At 32.6% G+C, this 17783-nt stretch overlaps 1 protein-coding gene across 3 annotated transcripts in view; it reads right to left on the bottom strand.

Annotated features, from left to right (window-relative positions):
- mbl (muscleblind) overlaps positions 1-17783 on the bottom strand; it is a 34541-nt gene that overhangs the window by 2829 nt on the left and 13929 nt on the right. Inside the window, exons 3-5 of one of the 3 annotated variants that reach the window (XM_070646847.1) lie at positions 14294-14467; positions 12973-13176; positions 5586-5795 (exon numbers count right to left, since the gene is read on the bottom strand). In XM_070646847.1, coding sequence (XP_070502948.1) covers positions 5586-5795; positions 12973-13176; positions 14294-14467 — 588 coding nt within the window. Of the gene's footprint in view, positions 1-3298; positions 3491-5585; positions 5796-12972; positions 13177-14293; positions 14468-17783 lie in introns of all 3 variants that reach the window. The other 2 variants (XM_070646848.1, XM_070646849.1) reach the window with 2 other exon arrangements.

Here is a 17783-nt window from a genome sequence, read left to right as displayed (position 1 = left end):
AGCTCAACTAAAGTCAGCTCAGCGCGACTAAAGACAGCTCAGCTCGATCATAATCTGCTCAGCTCGACTAAAGTCACCTCAGTTCGACCAGAATCTGCTCAGCTCGACTTTCAATTTTCTGAAATAAGACATTCCAAAAATAATACTAATTTTCCTTATTATTAGCCATTAAAGCCCTAAAAGTTTATGACCTTTATGAAGCCTTCCAAGTATAATGATTGCCATACAAAATCGCTGTAAAAATAAATTGACATTTGTCTCAGTTTCAGTCAGCAATTTTTAAAAACATTTTCGCAATTCTTTCAAATAATTATCGAGTTATTCAGTGACTAATTAACGTCGACGCTTACACATAGCATTTATAAAAATCAATCAAAGGATAAAAAAGCATTGGATGTAACTAATTATCTAATTTGTCAATGTTTGTATATACATAATGGGTAATGATGAATGATAATAATGTACAAACATATGTGTAGATTAGAGACATTGATATTAGTTGTAATTGGTATATAAAATCCTAATTCTAAATATTTATTGGAGTTAATCGTTAGCTTTTTTGGTTGTGGGTAGGATTTTGAGTACTGGGACTAGAATGTACTGAATCCTAGGGGTTATCCTAACAAATATGTAATTTAACAAAGGTATTCAATGTTGGGATTGAAGACTCTAGTTGTTGGTCTTTCTACATTGAGGAAGGGGGTGGATATGCAGCTGTGTGACGCATCAAGCAATAGTGCAGTGGTGGCAAACCTTCTTTTTATTGTGAGACACGTTATTAACAATCCTCAATGGATACCACACACGATTCATGGCATTTTAAAATCATTTGATGGCATTCTGTGTCGCGGCACACATGTTGCACACCACTGTGACACGACAAAATGTGTCATGATCAAATTTTTACATTGACATCACCAACAAACGATCCCAAAGCAACTTTAAGCTTATCAAAAATTGCAGCTTAGCAAAACTGTTCCTTCACTTTAATTGTCACACAAAAAAAAATTATCGAAGCTGCTCAGAGGCCTACACTCCTAAATTATTTTAATTACCCCAAAATGTTAGACTATAAATTTCAATGAGATAGTTAGTTCAGGCACAAATAGACGCAAAATGAATGAGTGAATTTTAAGGAGGGAGGCACACACAAAATTTTTGACATGTAACTTATTATCCCATGAGAAAAATCGCACTAAAATATATGATAATGCCAGACATGGTATCGTGTATGTATACCACATTCATTTGCAATTTAACCAAGGATATATAAAAAAATACACAAAAAATTATACGTTGAATGTTGGATATATTCACAGTTGATTTAAAATTCATAAAATTGCATTAAAAAAGACTTGAGCTTAGCGCAGCATAAATGATAATTTTAAAGTAAATATGATGTAGTTCCTTCAAAATAATTTTTGCTATATGCAGCAAGCACGCATTTACATCGAAAAAAAAAAAAAACTCAAAATATTCATCAGTTCTAATTCTCCTATGAGACATAGTTTTCGTATTATTTTCTATTGATCCAACAGATGTGTCGTAGAGAAATTTGAATAATTTCCTCGACTGATTATATTATGAAAAGAAATAGCACGAATGGCAGTTGTGTGTTGGATGTACGCACAAATACTCATATACAGCATAAACTAATAAATGTGATTGAGTTTAAAATAATTGATGTCATGTTAAGTAAAATATTTTTGCATATGATTATGCAAATCTATACATAAGAATTGCTATTCAGATCGATGATATGAGAATCTAGTTCCTTTTTTTTGTTGTAAAGTTTAAAACCGAAAGATAAATCTTAGGGTTGGTGAATTTTCTGTGTCAATAACCTTGGGATTTCAACATATTGCATTTATTGTTTTAAAATTGAAATTTAAAGGCTCTACTGAAGATTAAATTAAATTTAAATTGCTGAGAGATATTTTTGGATTGTATTCAGCAGTTTTACATTGAATTTATGAGGGACAGAATGGTTGGAGCAATGTTTCTCAATTTTTAAGACGGGACACAGTTAACAGCCATATCTTGTTTAAATTTTAGTTGTTGCCACACTTCTCGCAACAAACTAGTTTGGTAACTAGTGTACCGCGGCACAAGTGTAGTAACTAGTGCACCTACCAGGTGTGTCTAATTTAATATCGGGAGTGGCACTCTATAAGCTCTTCTGCGTGCCACTTGATTCAAAACATAAAAATTGAAAATGCTCAAAATTTGTATGAAGTTTTCGACTTCTTAAAAAATCTGGACATTTTGAGGCTTTGTTAACTGTGTGAGGTAACTGATGTGTTTGAACACATCAGCGTCTCGGCAAAAATACAGCAGATTGCCACCCTTCATTTGATTAATGAATATATGGATTTTTAAATTAGATTAATATCACGGCTCACAAAATATTGTGCAACACTGAGCAACTCTGTTGCGGATCATAGTTTAAGAACTACTTTGCTAGGCAATCGAGTAGGAATCAAATCCACGTCATCACAAAAGAGAAACCTACAGATATTTGATCTGTTCCCCAACCACTCGGACACAGAGACTTTGCAGTCGCACTGGTAGTTACGCCTCCATATGGTTCAATGCCCCAGATTAAACTTCAGTCCGACTACACAAATCAATTAGTTAACAATTGATACCTACTGAAAATATGAAATTTTAACCACTTCCTCCCTCTTCCCCCTCCTTGAATTCCTCTCATAACTTTTCCTACTCAATTCTTATTTTGCTGTCCATTAACACAACTTAATGCCCTAATTGAAATTCATTTTGATTAATGCAGTCCAAAAAAATCGTTATGTCTAATTTCACTTCAAACTTTTACATTAGAATGGTAATGACTTTAATGTTTGAGTAGGAACAAAAACAAAAAAAAAAAATTGTGGATCTAAAGGGTATAACAAATGAGAAAACATTCAACAACTATATGAGTTTTAGGATATTACAAAAAATGACATTCATATATATAGTAAATTAAAAATGTTGGGATTATAGAAGATTTTAAAAGGATTTACACTCATATCCTAACTTTCTAATTCTCAAAGGAAATCCCCTTAAAAGCTTCATTAAAACATTCCCATTCGAAGTGAATTTGCTTTAAAAATTCATAAAAAAAAAGCCAAGAGGAATGAGTGGAGGAGATGAAAAAAATAAAGAAAATTGCAATGGAGCATCGAGTTGTGAATGAGGAAAAAGGAGAGAAATTACACATGAGAGAGCAATAAAATCGACAGGAGAAATAAATAATATTGATAACAGTAATAATAAAAATCAATAAAAAAGGAAATACCACTTGTAGAGTGTCAGCTTTTCGCTTTTTTCCATTACGCCAGCCAACAGGATTAGGGTCATTATTATTTAATGAACAAACAGTAGCGATAGGCAGTGAAGCTGAGTGAGAAGCAAAGCAAGTTGAGGAAGCGTAAGAAGATATTGATGAGCCTACAGCTTTTAAATCTGATTGTAATGCACTCGATCCAGTCTAAAAAAAAGTTCGTTTTTTTGTGTTTTTGCAAGAAAAAGTAAATGTCATGAGCAATAGTATTAAGTACATTAAGTTACATTTAATGCATCAAATGTGCATGTTACAGAACAATCCACACATATAAATCATTCTGAAGTAGAGCAATTAATGATTCCTACATATAATGACTCTCAATAATTTCTCCTACATAAGAGTAATGAATATACCATAAGATGAAAATAACAAGAGATATAGACTAAAATGAGAATGAAATAGGAAAGGAGAAAATACAATTTTATGCATCGTCACTTATAATATGTACTTCAACTCAATTTGATCACACATTCCAATTAAAATGGATTAGGGATTTTTCAATCTGATTTATTAACTTTAGATTTATTTTCTAAGGAATCTGATTTTAAAAGAAGTTGAATGAACGGAGAACAGGAAGGTAAGGTTAATGTGTCTGTAGATGTTGATTGTCGATGCATTTAAGGAGCATGTTAATCGTAAGCTGTTGAAATTTGAATATGGAATTGTGCCATAATAATGACATTGCATAGTTTAAGACGTTAACTGCTGTTGCTGAGCTTTAAAGACAGCAAGAATACAAAATTTGAGTAGTAAAATCAGATTCGGTGTGAATGTGACATCAACCTGACATGACACTGTCCTAGGGTCACATTTTAAGTGACATGTGCTATCAATAAGTGTCTTGAGCTCAGTTTGATGTCCTGCGCTCGAATAAAGTTTGATTTTTAGACAAATTTTGCTAAATCTGACTCTACACTAGAATTACACCGTTATAGCTGAATTTTGTATATTTTTCAAAGTTGTTTACCTCTCAGAATGGCTTTTTCAAGCTACAAAGAAATGAGAATCCTCAAAAAATTCAAAAATTACTCCCCAAATTGATCACCAGGGTCCTAACATTTTTCAGAAACTTAATGAAGCACGTAGATCACAAACTGACATAAATCCTCAACAAATCAGATAATTATCCAATTTTAAGGAATCAATTCTCAACTCAACCATTCAATTCCACATGAGAATCTAAGAAGCACAGTGAAATGTGCAAAGCTAGCATGAATGAATTTTCAGCATGAATCTTTTGAATTGAAAGTTTATTTCTTTTTTTTTTTTTTTCGCAAAGAAATTCCATTAAAAAAAGTTTCTGTGCTCCATATTTTTTCATTCAATTTTACTTTTTTTTTTTCGAATTTCAAAATTGAATCCCAAAAGTTTTTCCTAAAGGAACTTGAATTTTTGCTAGAAGTTGCGAATAAGTTGTAGCATTTAGGGTTACCTGACAAGCAATGAGCATGTTTACCTAAATGAGCGTGCTTATGAGGATACACAAGAGGTTGAAGTCGACTCAAATTTTATATGGAGTTAGGTTGACTCAAGTCGACTTATTAATACAAAATCTGGGTCGACTTGAAGCTCTGGTATACTCAATAGTTGTGATAAAGCATGCTTAATTGAGCTGGTACACTCATGAGCATGTTTCTTGTCTGTTCAGGATTTGGAAACTGGGATTGAAACTTTTTGGAAAATATCAAGTTTTGATCAAGATTACGGAACTGATGAATGAGATCTTAATCATTTTAGAGCATTTTAAACAGTTCCATATCCACTAACATTCAAAAACCATGCTTTCATGTTACAGAAAGACCATTTCGTTACCTAAAACCAGTCTTTGCATGTTAGGGATCCTCAAATTTGATGGAGATCGCAATTGACCAACTCCTATCGTACTTAAGGGTAATACTTAATGATTAACAAGATAATGACAGTCAATTTAGATTAATTATCATAGCTGTCGCACGACAACCAATTAATTAAAAATTGCAGTTAAACTGCAAGTGCCCCCAAGTCATGATTTAAATGGATGCAAAATAATAAAAATAAATTTTTTTTGGTATGGAGGAAGCATAATTTGATGAAAATGACAACAGTTAAATTAACTTAATAATAAAAAAAAAATATAATTAAAAAATAATGAAAAAATGCGTTGCTAAACGAGACAGACAGTGAGAATGAGTATGAAAAAGTCAAAAATTAAAAAAATGAGTTAAAAAAAAAAAATGAAAAGTTTTTTAAGAGCTATTACCGCGCGTGATTGAGCAGCCTTTATTTGAGCCTGCAGGTGTAAGGGAGGATGAAAATAGCGACAGGGTGAACGTGAGCATCTACCCTTTATTGCATCCATGCAAACCGTCACTGAACCATCATCGAGTTGGATTACACCATCTTTTGGATGAGCAAAACGGCATTCAGACTCTGCTCGCTTGCAAGCACCACGTATAAATTCGCGACAAACCTTAAATATTTTGTTTTTTTCAGTTACTTAATATTGCTTCATATTTATGATTATTAATAAAACATGAAAATAATTTTTTTTTTGTTAAAATAGAGTAAAAATGAAACAGAATTATGGGAATAAAAATTGATTCTTTTTTTAAGGTTTTTAAAGTCAACAAAACCTAATTTTGAAAAAACAATTTTTCTTGACTTGATTTTAATCAAATTTTTATATATTTTTTAATCAAGGAAAAAATGTTCGTTGTTACTTGTTTGAGAAAAAAATTTGAAGCAAATAGCAAAAAGCATGGACTCACTTCTTGTGAGAGAATTCCATTTTAAATAGTTACATAAATTCATTCAAAAATAACAAAAAAAAAAGGTTTTATCGAGTGCGGATCATATTGGTGTAGGCAGATGTTCTGGAGGAATTCTTTGAGTACATTTGGGGTAAATTAATGGAAATTTTGGAATTTTTGGTAAGAATAAAGTAGGTTTGCTCAATTTAAAGGTGCCATTAAGACCTAATCTAGTTTTTGACCCCTGTCATCCCTTAGATGTCCTTAGGCTACTTCCCTGTCCCGTGAATTCACTTTTGGATTATTGCTAAATTACCATTAACATTCCAAATTGAGAAGTTCTAGAAGGAAATAGCTAGCTTCAGATGTCATCAATGTGAGTCATTGTCTCCAAGTGCGACCCAACCAAGGAAGTGAGTAAGAAAGTCCGATCTACATAATATATGAGTACACTGAGCTATCCTGAGCAACTCGCACCATTACTTAAAAATGCCAACTTTTTAATTAAGAAAATACTTTGTAGGAAGAACATTCCTATTCCTTATTGCTTAAATTCCAAAGAACTTTATAAATTATAGCATTCATAATGACTATCCTTGACTTTATGCTACATATTAATATTCTAGGAACTTCAATTGCAATTTTCATTTTGCCATCTTTTTATGAAAATTTTCAAAGGAATTTTCTACTTTTAACCTCAATAAAATTTCAATAATTTGCAACTAAGTCAATTTAAATAGAAGGAAGAATCAGCAAAAATTCTCAATAATTAGTTCCACAGAAAATCAGTGCCATCCACCAAATGATCCTTGAAGCGCAATTTTAAATTTGTTTTGCCAAAAAGTCTTTAAGCATTTAAAAAGCATAAAAAATAAAAAGTAAAGTAAAGCGTTTTGAATTCAATCATGTAAATGCTCATTTTCATCATTAGATTCGCGGTAGTTATACTATACAAATTGCGGTGTTACTTGAAATTTGCACAAAATCTGATTAATATTAAATTCAATTATAAGCTTTATATTTTCATAAAAACTCTCATTTACAGACGTAGATTTTTTTGTTATTTAATTCGCTTAGCAACAATGCAAAAGAAAAAGCAGCAGAAAGGAACAAACATAAAAGAAAATGATAATAATTAAAGGAAAAATATGAAAAAAGAGTGAGAATTAGAAAAAGGAGAAAGAGAATGAATATCAAATTAACATCAACAAGTGCAGTTCTTATTTTTCTTTTGTTTCTCATTAAACAATGTTCTTATTTTTTTGGTGAAATTGCAATTAAGAGAAGCAGCAAAAGCATGTTTTTTTTTTTTATATTTTATTGTTTTTATTATGAGCTGTCGACACTTTTCTTTAAGCAGCATTTGATGTTCATTTTTGAGAAAAAGAGATTTGTTTAGATTATTTTTCTTTGAGCTACAAACTTTGTGGAAGTTCTTCACAACGAATGCTTTCTTTTTTGGTGTATAATGCTTTTCATTGGAATCTATTGTAAGTGCTTGTTGTACCGTGTTAAAGAGATAATTCAAGAACAACGTAATTGTACAGTCTGATGAACATGTACTCGGAATTATGAAGCATTATTCAATTTGTCTCGCATTTACTAGGTAATATTAAAGAGGAGAATTGTAGGTATGGAATGGATTCGCTTTAAGAGAATGAAGTAAGCACAATTGAGACATATGCTTTAGTGATACATGTGTCTGAGCGACAGAAAAGCCTCGAGTAAGAGAAAAGCCTCGAGTAACACAAATAATGAAGGCTCGACCATGAAGCTTACAAGTCTCCATCACGCATACATTTATAAACAGCTTCAAATTATGCTTTCTCGATATCGGGACCGGGAAATTCCGGAACAGTCCTGTCACGAGTCCTTGCGGGACCGGGATTTCGGGAAAGCATACTTCAAATGCTAAACTAAGAGATGCCCAGCATCACAGTTGATCTGTACGACCAGCGAAAATTGTAAGCAGTAAGGAAATAATAAAACAGAAGTTACCTCCATGTGGAAGCCAAATGAAGGTTGCTTCTATTAATAAACTGTTAATCCTAGCATAAAGCTCAATTTGGCAATCAATTGTAGGTCACATTATGTTCAGAGTCTGTTATTGAACGTGTATTGTCTATGTCTTCTCTTTTGTGTTGCTCGGGACCATTTCCAAATTCTTAAAGAAGTCTTTTTTTCATTTATATCGCTCGAAATACATATGGTATACAAACCAGATGACACTAGGTTGAAGGACGTAGCAGGGAATTATGCAAGTAGGCTTGAACGGAAATTTGTGTTGTATAAATGACTTGCCAGATCTTGAAGAGGCTTGTGCGACAAAGCTTCCCTCCTCTTTATCTACGGTCTTGGTAGGAAACTAGGTGATAGCCATACAAGATTCCAAAACACATTTTGAAATTCTCAAAAAATTCAAAACTATTGATTAATTTTGTTCTTGAATTCCTTACACACATGCTAAAAAATAAGCATAAAATTGTTTCTAGATTCCTCAAACATTTAAAATTCATATTTTGGCTTATTCGCGACTCATCAATCCTCATATACGCATAGTGACAACAACATCATCCCCATTGAATTAAAAATTACGTGAACAATATGTCCCTAAAATGTTGTGTGATTTGAAATAATTTCTAAAATGAAAAAGTCATCTACATGACGGCTATATTTTGTATATTATCTAAATTTCTATCATTTTGGTGATATTTGTACGCGAATGAATCTACAGTATTAGTAAAACAAATAAAACTGCATGTGATAAATTAAAGGCTTGTCGATTTATGCAAAAAACACTTGTTTCATTAGCTGCATATACATATGGAACCGACAAAAAGTATATTTTTCACCTTTAAATTGAGCTATTATCCCTGAGTGATCGTAAATTTTTTTTGGGAGCTAATTTTTTATATGTTGGGAAAATTTATTACTGAAAATAATTTAATATCGAAAAACCATTGAAAATGAAATTATTCGTTACGGATGTGCTCGTAAAATGCTGATTTTTTGTTGCTGTTACAGAGTGAAAAAATTCGATTCTGGAATTTTTCATGAATTGAGTGAGAGAATTTGAAACATCTAGGATGATGTGGATCTATTTATGTTAAATTGTGAAAGAATGAAAAGTTTCTGTAACAATAATCATTGTATGTAAATTCAAGGAATGAAATCTGTTCAAATATTCTGATTTAAAGGGACAGGGGTGTATCTATTGTGGAATATAGATTGTATTGGATGAGATAGAGTGAATTTAATGGTTGAATTAAGGGTATAGTCAAGTAAGAGGCTTAAATCAGACAGGTTTGACTAGTTGTATGACTAGTTGAAAGGGATTGACATAGAAAATGCAATAACAATGTCTCCTAGCTGTAACTCTGTCATTGGACCGAATCTTCACTGAATTCAACTCCACAACATAGTATGTAATCCTGACGACACCAGATATTAACTAAATCTGACCTCAAACCAAAGTCACACTGGCTTGGATGTTGAATTATCTGCAATTATGTGCTTAATGGATTTTAGGAATCCTTCCAGCATGGTTTGGGGAAATAATAAATATAAGTTATTTGATGTCCTCTCATTTTTATGGACTAGACTCCTCTCATTTTGAAACCTAGTTAATCTGTCCTAGTGTAATTCATAAAATCTTCTTTAGGGAATACCATAGTGCTTCTAAATATTTCATTGTCTCTAAATTAAGGCACCACTTCTAATAAAAGGTTGATGTAGTATATAGTGTCTAGTATACATTAGGGTTAGGCAGATAGAATACAGCAGGGTCATGCTAGGGTAGTTTTTGGGAAATGCAACTAAAATACCTCATATAGCATTAGAAACCGGTCTTAAGGCACTCAAAACTCAATTTTCCTTCAAAAATGAGAAAATAAAACAAAATCTTAGACATTCCCCTAAATTCATTCCTAAACATCACAAAATTTCATCTCCTTTTATATCCAAAAAATTAAAATCTCTTGTCTGGTTACACTGAATCTTGTATCTCATCTCTAGAAACATCTCAGAATATACAAATAAAAAATAACAAAAATAAACGTTGTTTTTCGCTCATTTTTATGAATTCTGATATTAACGCACGTTGCGCAAACAACATCTTTTAACAAAAGGTTTGGCTGGAGACATGTAGAAGATACAAAAAAAGTAAACTATTCTATATATGAATGGGAAAATGCCACCTTTTTTTGCTATCTGATGTGAAGTTTTTGATTTAATTTCGTTTGCATCGTGTGCTGAGTATAAAGGTTCCAAAATGATTAATGAAGAAGCTTTCTTTTTTTGGGAATATTTTATCAGAATCATCAGAGACAGGAGACATAAATTTTTTTAAGTTTTCATCCATTTAATTGAAATGTGTGTCAAATCATCGTTTTCTCATCGACTCCAAATAATCGGAAACTTTAATTGACAAAGTTTTCCTTACTATGCTCGTTCACAATAGTCTTCAATTCAGTGAAGCGAATGAAAATGGGATTACTTTCTACCATTAAATTCTTGATTTATTTTTTTTATACATAAATGTATTCTCTTCTCTTCAATGGAAATCCAAAAGAGGGAAGAAAAAAAAATTGTAAAATGAAATAAATAAAATTCTTTTATTTCTGGTTTTTCTTTTCCCTTTTTTGGATTACTTTTTATTATTTTTTATGAGAGACAATCGTGCGCAAAAAGCAAAAATATTTATAAGTTATTGATAATATTAATTGTTGAAGGGGGTAGAAACCTTATTCGACAGCAGAAATTAATTTACTGTGTATTATTCATTAAAATTTAATTGTCCCGAGCAATACAAAATATGATTTGGAATGAGATCATTCTGTAAGGTATCTGTAACAGGGAAGGAGCATGCTGTAATGGTAAATGGTACAGAAATACCACTAAGGTACCTAAAAGCGGTTTCTTTGTCTGTTGGGGTGTATCTATGATCTATGGGAGCTGATTATGTTGAAGCCTTGCTAAAAGTAGGTTTGATACTTTGTCAAGCTTTATAACTAAACAAGACATTGCTGCAAATTCCAATTTCACGTCCAAAACTACCGCCATCACGCTGTTGGGTATCTTTAAGTCATATTGAAGTTTGGATGCAACTCTTTGTCGTGTTGACATGACTAGTAACCCACGATTGCTTACTATCAAACACATTCGATTTGAAACCGTAATTCAGCCTCAAAACAGGCTCAAAATATCTCCGAACAGCCAAAGAACCTACTCACCAAACCAATTCCGATCTCATTGTTCCTCAAAACCCACCCCCTTCCTTCACTTAATTCCAAAACATTTTTTTTATAGTCAGCTGGTTTCTGTCTATTATGTAAAGGTAATTCTCAAAATCTATATAGGTATTGATATTGACTGTGAAAAGTCTAAGAATAAAATTTATCAATCGACTGGAAAGAACAGCGATTACATAATAATTGTAATTGGAACATAAATTGTTCACAGGCATAAACAGAATATCAATTTTACTGAAAACCAGCTGTTATTGATTTCTTTTTTTGTCGGTTGATTCCTTTACAACTGATATGGCTGTTGTTTTTCTAGAACAAAAAAATTGCTGACTTACTACGTATTATGGATAAAGTTTAGATATCGTCATGGTTATGGTTAAGAATTTTATTAGTTGTGATAAATTATTTTGATGAAAAAAGCAATAAACTAGACTCTAGTCGACATGACTCCGGTTGACTCGACTCTAGTCGACTAGAATTTGCACGAATCTGCTCTAGTCGACCCATCGCTCGATTCAACTCGACTCGACTCTAGTCGATGCTCGACTCGACTCTAGTTGATTCATCTTCGCTCGACCCGACTTTAGTCGACCCAGCTTCGCTCAATTCGACTCTAGTCGACCGACTTCGCTTGTTTTGACTCAAGTCGATCCGCCTTTGCTCGACTCAGCTCAAGTCGACTCAACTCTAGTCGACCCAATTACGCTCGACTCGACTCTAGTCAACCCTACTTTGCTTGAGTCAACTCCAGTTTTCAGTATAAATTCTCTCAAAATTCGAGATTAATTACTATATTTATCAACTGTTACAATAACCTTTAACTGCATACATATTGACTTTAGTTCCCATTCATCCAATATATCAATATTGTTCCTTTAACCACAAATTAATTTACTCTCAACTTACAATCATGATCCCAAACCATTGTAGCATTTATTGTATTGCTCGGGACTGTTTCTACCTTTCCACTTCTATCAAATAATATTATTATGACTTTTTATTCAACTGTCAACATTATTATAATGTTTATAAGGGATGCATCAAACAAAAAATATAAAATTGTAAAAAATAGGAATAAAAAAAAAAAAATTAAAAACTTGTGTACTGATTGTAATAAAATAATTTTTTTTTGCATAGCTTTATCAATAATTAAATCAGATATTAAATTGTGATTTTTGTCGAACATATCCATAAATAATTGGCGTGAATAATAATTGCTTTCCTCGTCAACCTTACGGCTATAAAGTGCAAGTAGTATAGAGTAGTATTTTTTTGGTTTAATTGTGTAGTATATTTATGAGTGCAACAATACAATATGTACAAATTTCAGTACATATACATTCACATTATAATTTGCAATAAATATATTTCAACGATGAAAGCAATCATAAATTTAAAAAAAAAAATCAAATTAATATTTTTTTTTTTGTTTTTTAATATATTATATATGTATAAAAAAAGGAAGAATAAAAACGATATAACAAGGAACAACATATTGAGAGTGTGTATTTTTTATAAACAATACAAAAAAAAATATTCGAATAAGTGATGGGGCATAAAGGGAAGGAATGAAACACATAATTTTTCCGGATTATTTATATACACATCATATATCATTTATTTTTTTTGGTTAGCATTGAAAAACACTCACCTCAATTCTATCAGATCGTGGAAGTTTGTGCTGTTGTGGGGGCATTGAAACGGGTTGTGGAATACATGGGCCGAGTTGTGGTGATACTGTTGCTGTTGCTGTTGACGGATCGGGTCCTAATATTGTAGGTACTAATTGTCCAGGAGCATAATATGGATTGTATGGATTACTAGCAGGTACACCAGTTATGTAAGCGTTTGCAGTCTGTTTTGAAATTGAAATGGAAACGTTAAAAATAAAGAGCATTTAAATTGATCAATTTGAGATTTTTATGGTGGGAAGAGGGGTATTTTGTCCAAAAAATATATAGAAGTTTGGGGAAGGTCCAGAAATTGACTCCCTGCAGAATCATACCAAAACTAAGGGATCATTCAATTATTACGTTAAGAAGGAGAACGGAAGCGGGGTTATTGTGTCTAAAAATCTAGGAGAAGGGACGGGATCAGTTGATTGTCAACAAGCTTCTCAGATTTATTCCTGACGAAATATACCAAAACTAATGACAGTTGACTTATTACGTTCAACAGAGTAAGAAGGTAAGAAGGTATTTTAGCCAAAAATATAGGAGAAAGGTGGGAATTCGGGGTTGATCTACATATTTGTCAGGTATCTTTCAATAAAAATCTACCAAAATGAAGATGTAGTTCACTTATTGCATACAAGAGGGGAAAGGAGAGGGGTGGATAGATCTGATTTAGACAATAGAACTGAATCGTCCAAATGTCTCGCCGTTAGGTCATTGAGAAGTAGATCAGATTTTTGCTGACAATTGTAGTTTGGCAAGAAACTATCAGCATGCTTTGGCTCGTATGTAAACCTATCCATAAGTGCCTACTCGCTACAAATGCCTAGTGAATGATCCCCAATACATTTTAATTATTTTTGTAATCAAGAAATTCAAAATTCCAACAATTTTATGAATTTATCAAACTATTTGCATCCTGATCATTATGATCTATTTGCAATACCATCCATGCAGCACATAGTATTTTAATCCTATTAAAAATATTCATACCCATAAAAGATACTTTACCAAAAATATTCATATTCAATCGACATTTTAATTAACTTTAAAATGTTTACTCAATATATATTGGAACTCTTTTTCTATCCATTAATTTGTTTGTATTTTAAAAAAAGATATTTCCAAACAGCATAGAACAAGAAAAAACTTTTTTTGTAACTTTAATTCATTGGTTAAATATTTCCTTAAGAGAAATATTTGAAAAGAATTTCTCCCCAAATAAAACTTTCTAAATTATCTAGTCTTTTGGTTTTAGAATAGAGGAAGTTCTTATTATTTTTTGAAATTTTTACATACCATAGGCTGTAGTTGACTTGTTATAATTGGTTGACCATTTGGTGCTATTCCCATCTGTTGCATTAGTGCATTTTTTAATGCTAAATGATTACGGCCGTTTATCAGTAATTGATCCTTTAAATGTTGGGGCGGATGGTAGTACTTGCATGGCGGTTTTTCACGATTACATCGACCCTGTTTGGGGAGATAAAGGAAGAATTTGGAATTTAATTGATATTTTAATTAGAATTATTTAATTTAAAATAATGATAAAGAATGTTTTGGTGATGGATGAAGGATTCATTGGACTTAGATGCGTAGTTAAAATGGCAGCAGTTATCTAAAGACAGATCCAACTTCCGACGAATTCTAAATGCATGTAGTTACGGACTTATTGAACCCTAAATCTCATCTTCAAGCTATCTACGTCTAAGAATGACCAACTAATGTTGCCTTAATGGCACAATTCAGTTAATCAATCCACAATTCAGCATCAGACTTGAAATTAAATTTCAAAATCTTGCAAAAGTTCCTCAAAAACTCCATCAAAAAATCAAAAAAAGTAAAACTTCAACTCAAATTAATTTGAATAATATAAACAGCATCCTCATCTCTCACTTCGCAGAACCTTAGTTAAAATAAATGAATTTAATTAAATGAATGAAGTACTCTCTTCACATTTCATGATAAGTGAACGCTTAGTTCTTGTTTAAAGAACTTTTTTTCTTATATTTCTCATCAGATTCCTGATCTTTAAGATTGCATGATTATGCACCACAATTTAAGCAATTAAAAACTTTACTGTTGAACTCATTACCGCCTTGTGAGTGAGAAAAATTGCAATCTTATGTATGAAGTCCGTACTTTTTTTTTTCTTTAGAAATTTATGTGAGTTGTAAATAAAATGTAGCAAGTGCTGTCTCAGCATATCGAGGAATATTCTCGGTATGAAAATCATGATTTATTTGTGTTTTTGTTGGTTCTGCTTATTTTGTCGAGTGTAGGTACCGAAAAAAAATTTAATAATAAAAATTTCAGCCATATATTTGAGTATTTCATGTCTTCCTTATGCAAACCGAGGTGTGAAAAAATGAACAGCAAAATGATAAAAAAAACTTAAGATTGTTGAAAAAAAAAGAAACTTTTTCATCATAAGTTTCATTCCGTTCCTGCCTCGTAGCGAAATTTTCTTATTTTCAACTCTCTCTCACTGCCTCACATCCAACAAGCACCCGAAAAAAAAGAGAAAACTTTCTCATCTTGTTATGAGTTTTATGCGGTTTTTAAAGTTAGATTGCACGTAAGTACACAACGATGAGAACAGAAATATGTATTAATGTACATACTTAACATTTCAAGCGATTAAAATTTTTTTTTTTTACGAGATATGCACATATGCCTGCTTTCGCATATGACTCATGATTACGACTACACATGATATTTAGCATAAGAAAAGTTTTGTTGCCGCGATGACATGAGAATGAAAGAATTTTTTTTTTCGTACAAATTAATTTTTGTTACAGCTTAAAGCATTTTAATTAATTGCGAAAAGAAAAACATGAAGAATTCACAAGAGCTGGTTATTAGAGATGATTATGTATCTTGTTATACAGGCTTTTATGTTTGGTGTAGTTTTTTGTGCACTTTTTTATGGTAATGCAAGGAGAATTAAAAGCATTTACGTTTTTTTGGTGGATATTTTGGTGTTAGATTAGGTCAATATGGTGGGTTAGGGGATCATCTGTCATTGACAACCGAGAGAAAAATGCGTAGAAATGGCAGGACAATTCGGTAATAGACAAGCATGTCTCTAGATCCAGTCCCTCGCTCAGGCACCAGACTGGATTGACTCTATGCGCAAACTCTAGTTCAAGCCAGATTTGATGAAATCCAGCCTTAAGCTAGAGTCAATTCGCCACCAGACTAGCATGACTCTTGGCTCAAGCCAGCGCTCAGACTTGATTTGATGAAAACTAGGCAGAGTCAGATTCGGCACTAGACCAGCGTAACTCTGAGATCAAGTCAGATTTGATAAAATCCAGTCTACTCTAGAGTCAATTCGACACCAGACTAGCATAACTCAAGGATCAGGTCAGATTTGATGAAATCCAGCTTCAGACCAGAGTCAGGTCAGCATGAGACCAGATTTTCAGCCATCATACGCCATGTGCTTTCAGAAACGTCTTTAATGCTGCTCCTTAATATCTCACTAAACATTCCCTCTGATGATTAATAATCAAAAACTCCCAGCTTTAAATCCTTCACCATAAAATCCACCTAACTTCCAGTCATAAAACACAAAAACCAAAAGCGACAGCGAACACATCACAACCTCCTAAATGTCCACAGCATCCAAATCATGACTCTTTATTATAACAATAAAATAAACTTCAAGTGCAGATCAGCGAAAGAAAGTACAGACAATTTTTCGCGCTTCACGCTGTCAGCATGATGCCTCCTTGTCACATGAACAAGTCTCCCTAGAGGCATCTCAGCGAAAAAAAAAGTCACATCAATGTCACAATTGTTCAGATTCAACCCCTGATAATAATTTCACTATTTATTTATTTATTTACCTAAACCTCTTTTAACGGTTCCACAATCTCTGCAATTAAGCCACAAAAAATGCACCAAATTGCAAAACAATTTGCATAAATAAGCACAAACTGCGTCAAGAAATGAAAAAAGCTGTGGCAAAACAAAAACATTAAAAATCACGGAGAAGAAAAATTATTCAGTGAAAATTCAAACATTATACTTCTTTTCTTATTATTGTCGCTTCTGTCTACCATCCATCATCATTGCGAATGAAATTTATTAAAAGCTTTTCTACGAGACGTCTCCCTCGTTATTTTTTCATTTTTAGTTCATTTTGTTCAGGTGGAATGGAGCTTGTGTTTGTAATTTGTCTGACCGAGTGCCTGCTTGTTCGTTTAACAGTCTGTTTTGCTGTTTGTCGGTCTTTTTGATTGTCTATTTGTCGATCTGTCCTATTTGTGGTACCTGTACTATTTGTCCTATCTGTCCTTTCCGTCTTATTCTTCATATCGTTTGTAACTGCCCTATTTGTCTCTATATGACTATATCTGTCCCAATATGGCTCTTTTTGTCCCTATTTGGCTCTATTTGTCCCTATATTGGCTCTATCTGTCCCTATATTGGCTCTATCTCTCCCTATATTGGCTCTATCTGTCCCTAAATGACTCTATCTGTCCTTTTATGGCTCTATCTGTCCTCTATACGACTCTATCTATCCCTATATTGCTCTATCTGTCCCTATATGACTCTACTTGTCCCTATATGACTCTATCTGTCCCTGTATGTCCCTATATGGCTCTATATGTCCTTAAATGTCCTCATATGGCTCTATCTGTATCTAAATAACTCTATATGTCGCTATATGACCCTAGCTGTCTCTATATGACTCTATCTGTCCCTATCTGTCATATTTGTGTTATTTGTCTATCTGTCCTAATTTTGTCTATTCCTGAGTGTCTCTCCGAAAATACAC

This window comes from Chironomus tepperi, unplaced genomic scaffold, assembly GCF_022539635.2.
Source record: "Chironomus tepperi strain 1889 unplaced genomic scaffold, CSIRO-AGI_Ctep_v1 contig_364, whole genome shotgun sequence".
NCBI classification, from domain to species: domain Eukaryota; kingdom Metazoa; phylum Arthropoda; class Insecta; order Diptera; family Chironomidae; genus Chironomus; species Chironomus tepperi.
The sequence above is the reverse complement of the archived record's forward strand: the minus strand, read 5'-3'. Positions and strand labels throughout refer to the sequence as shown.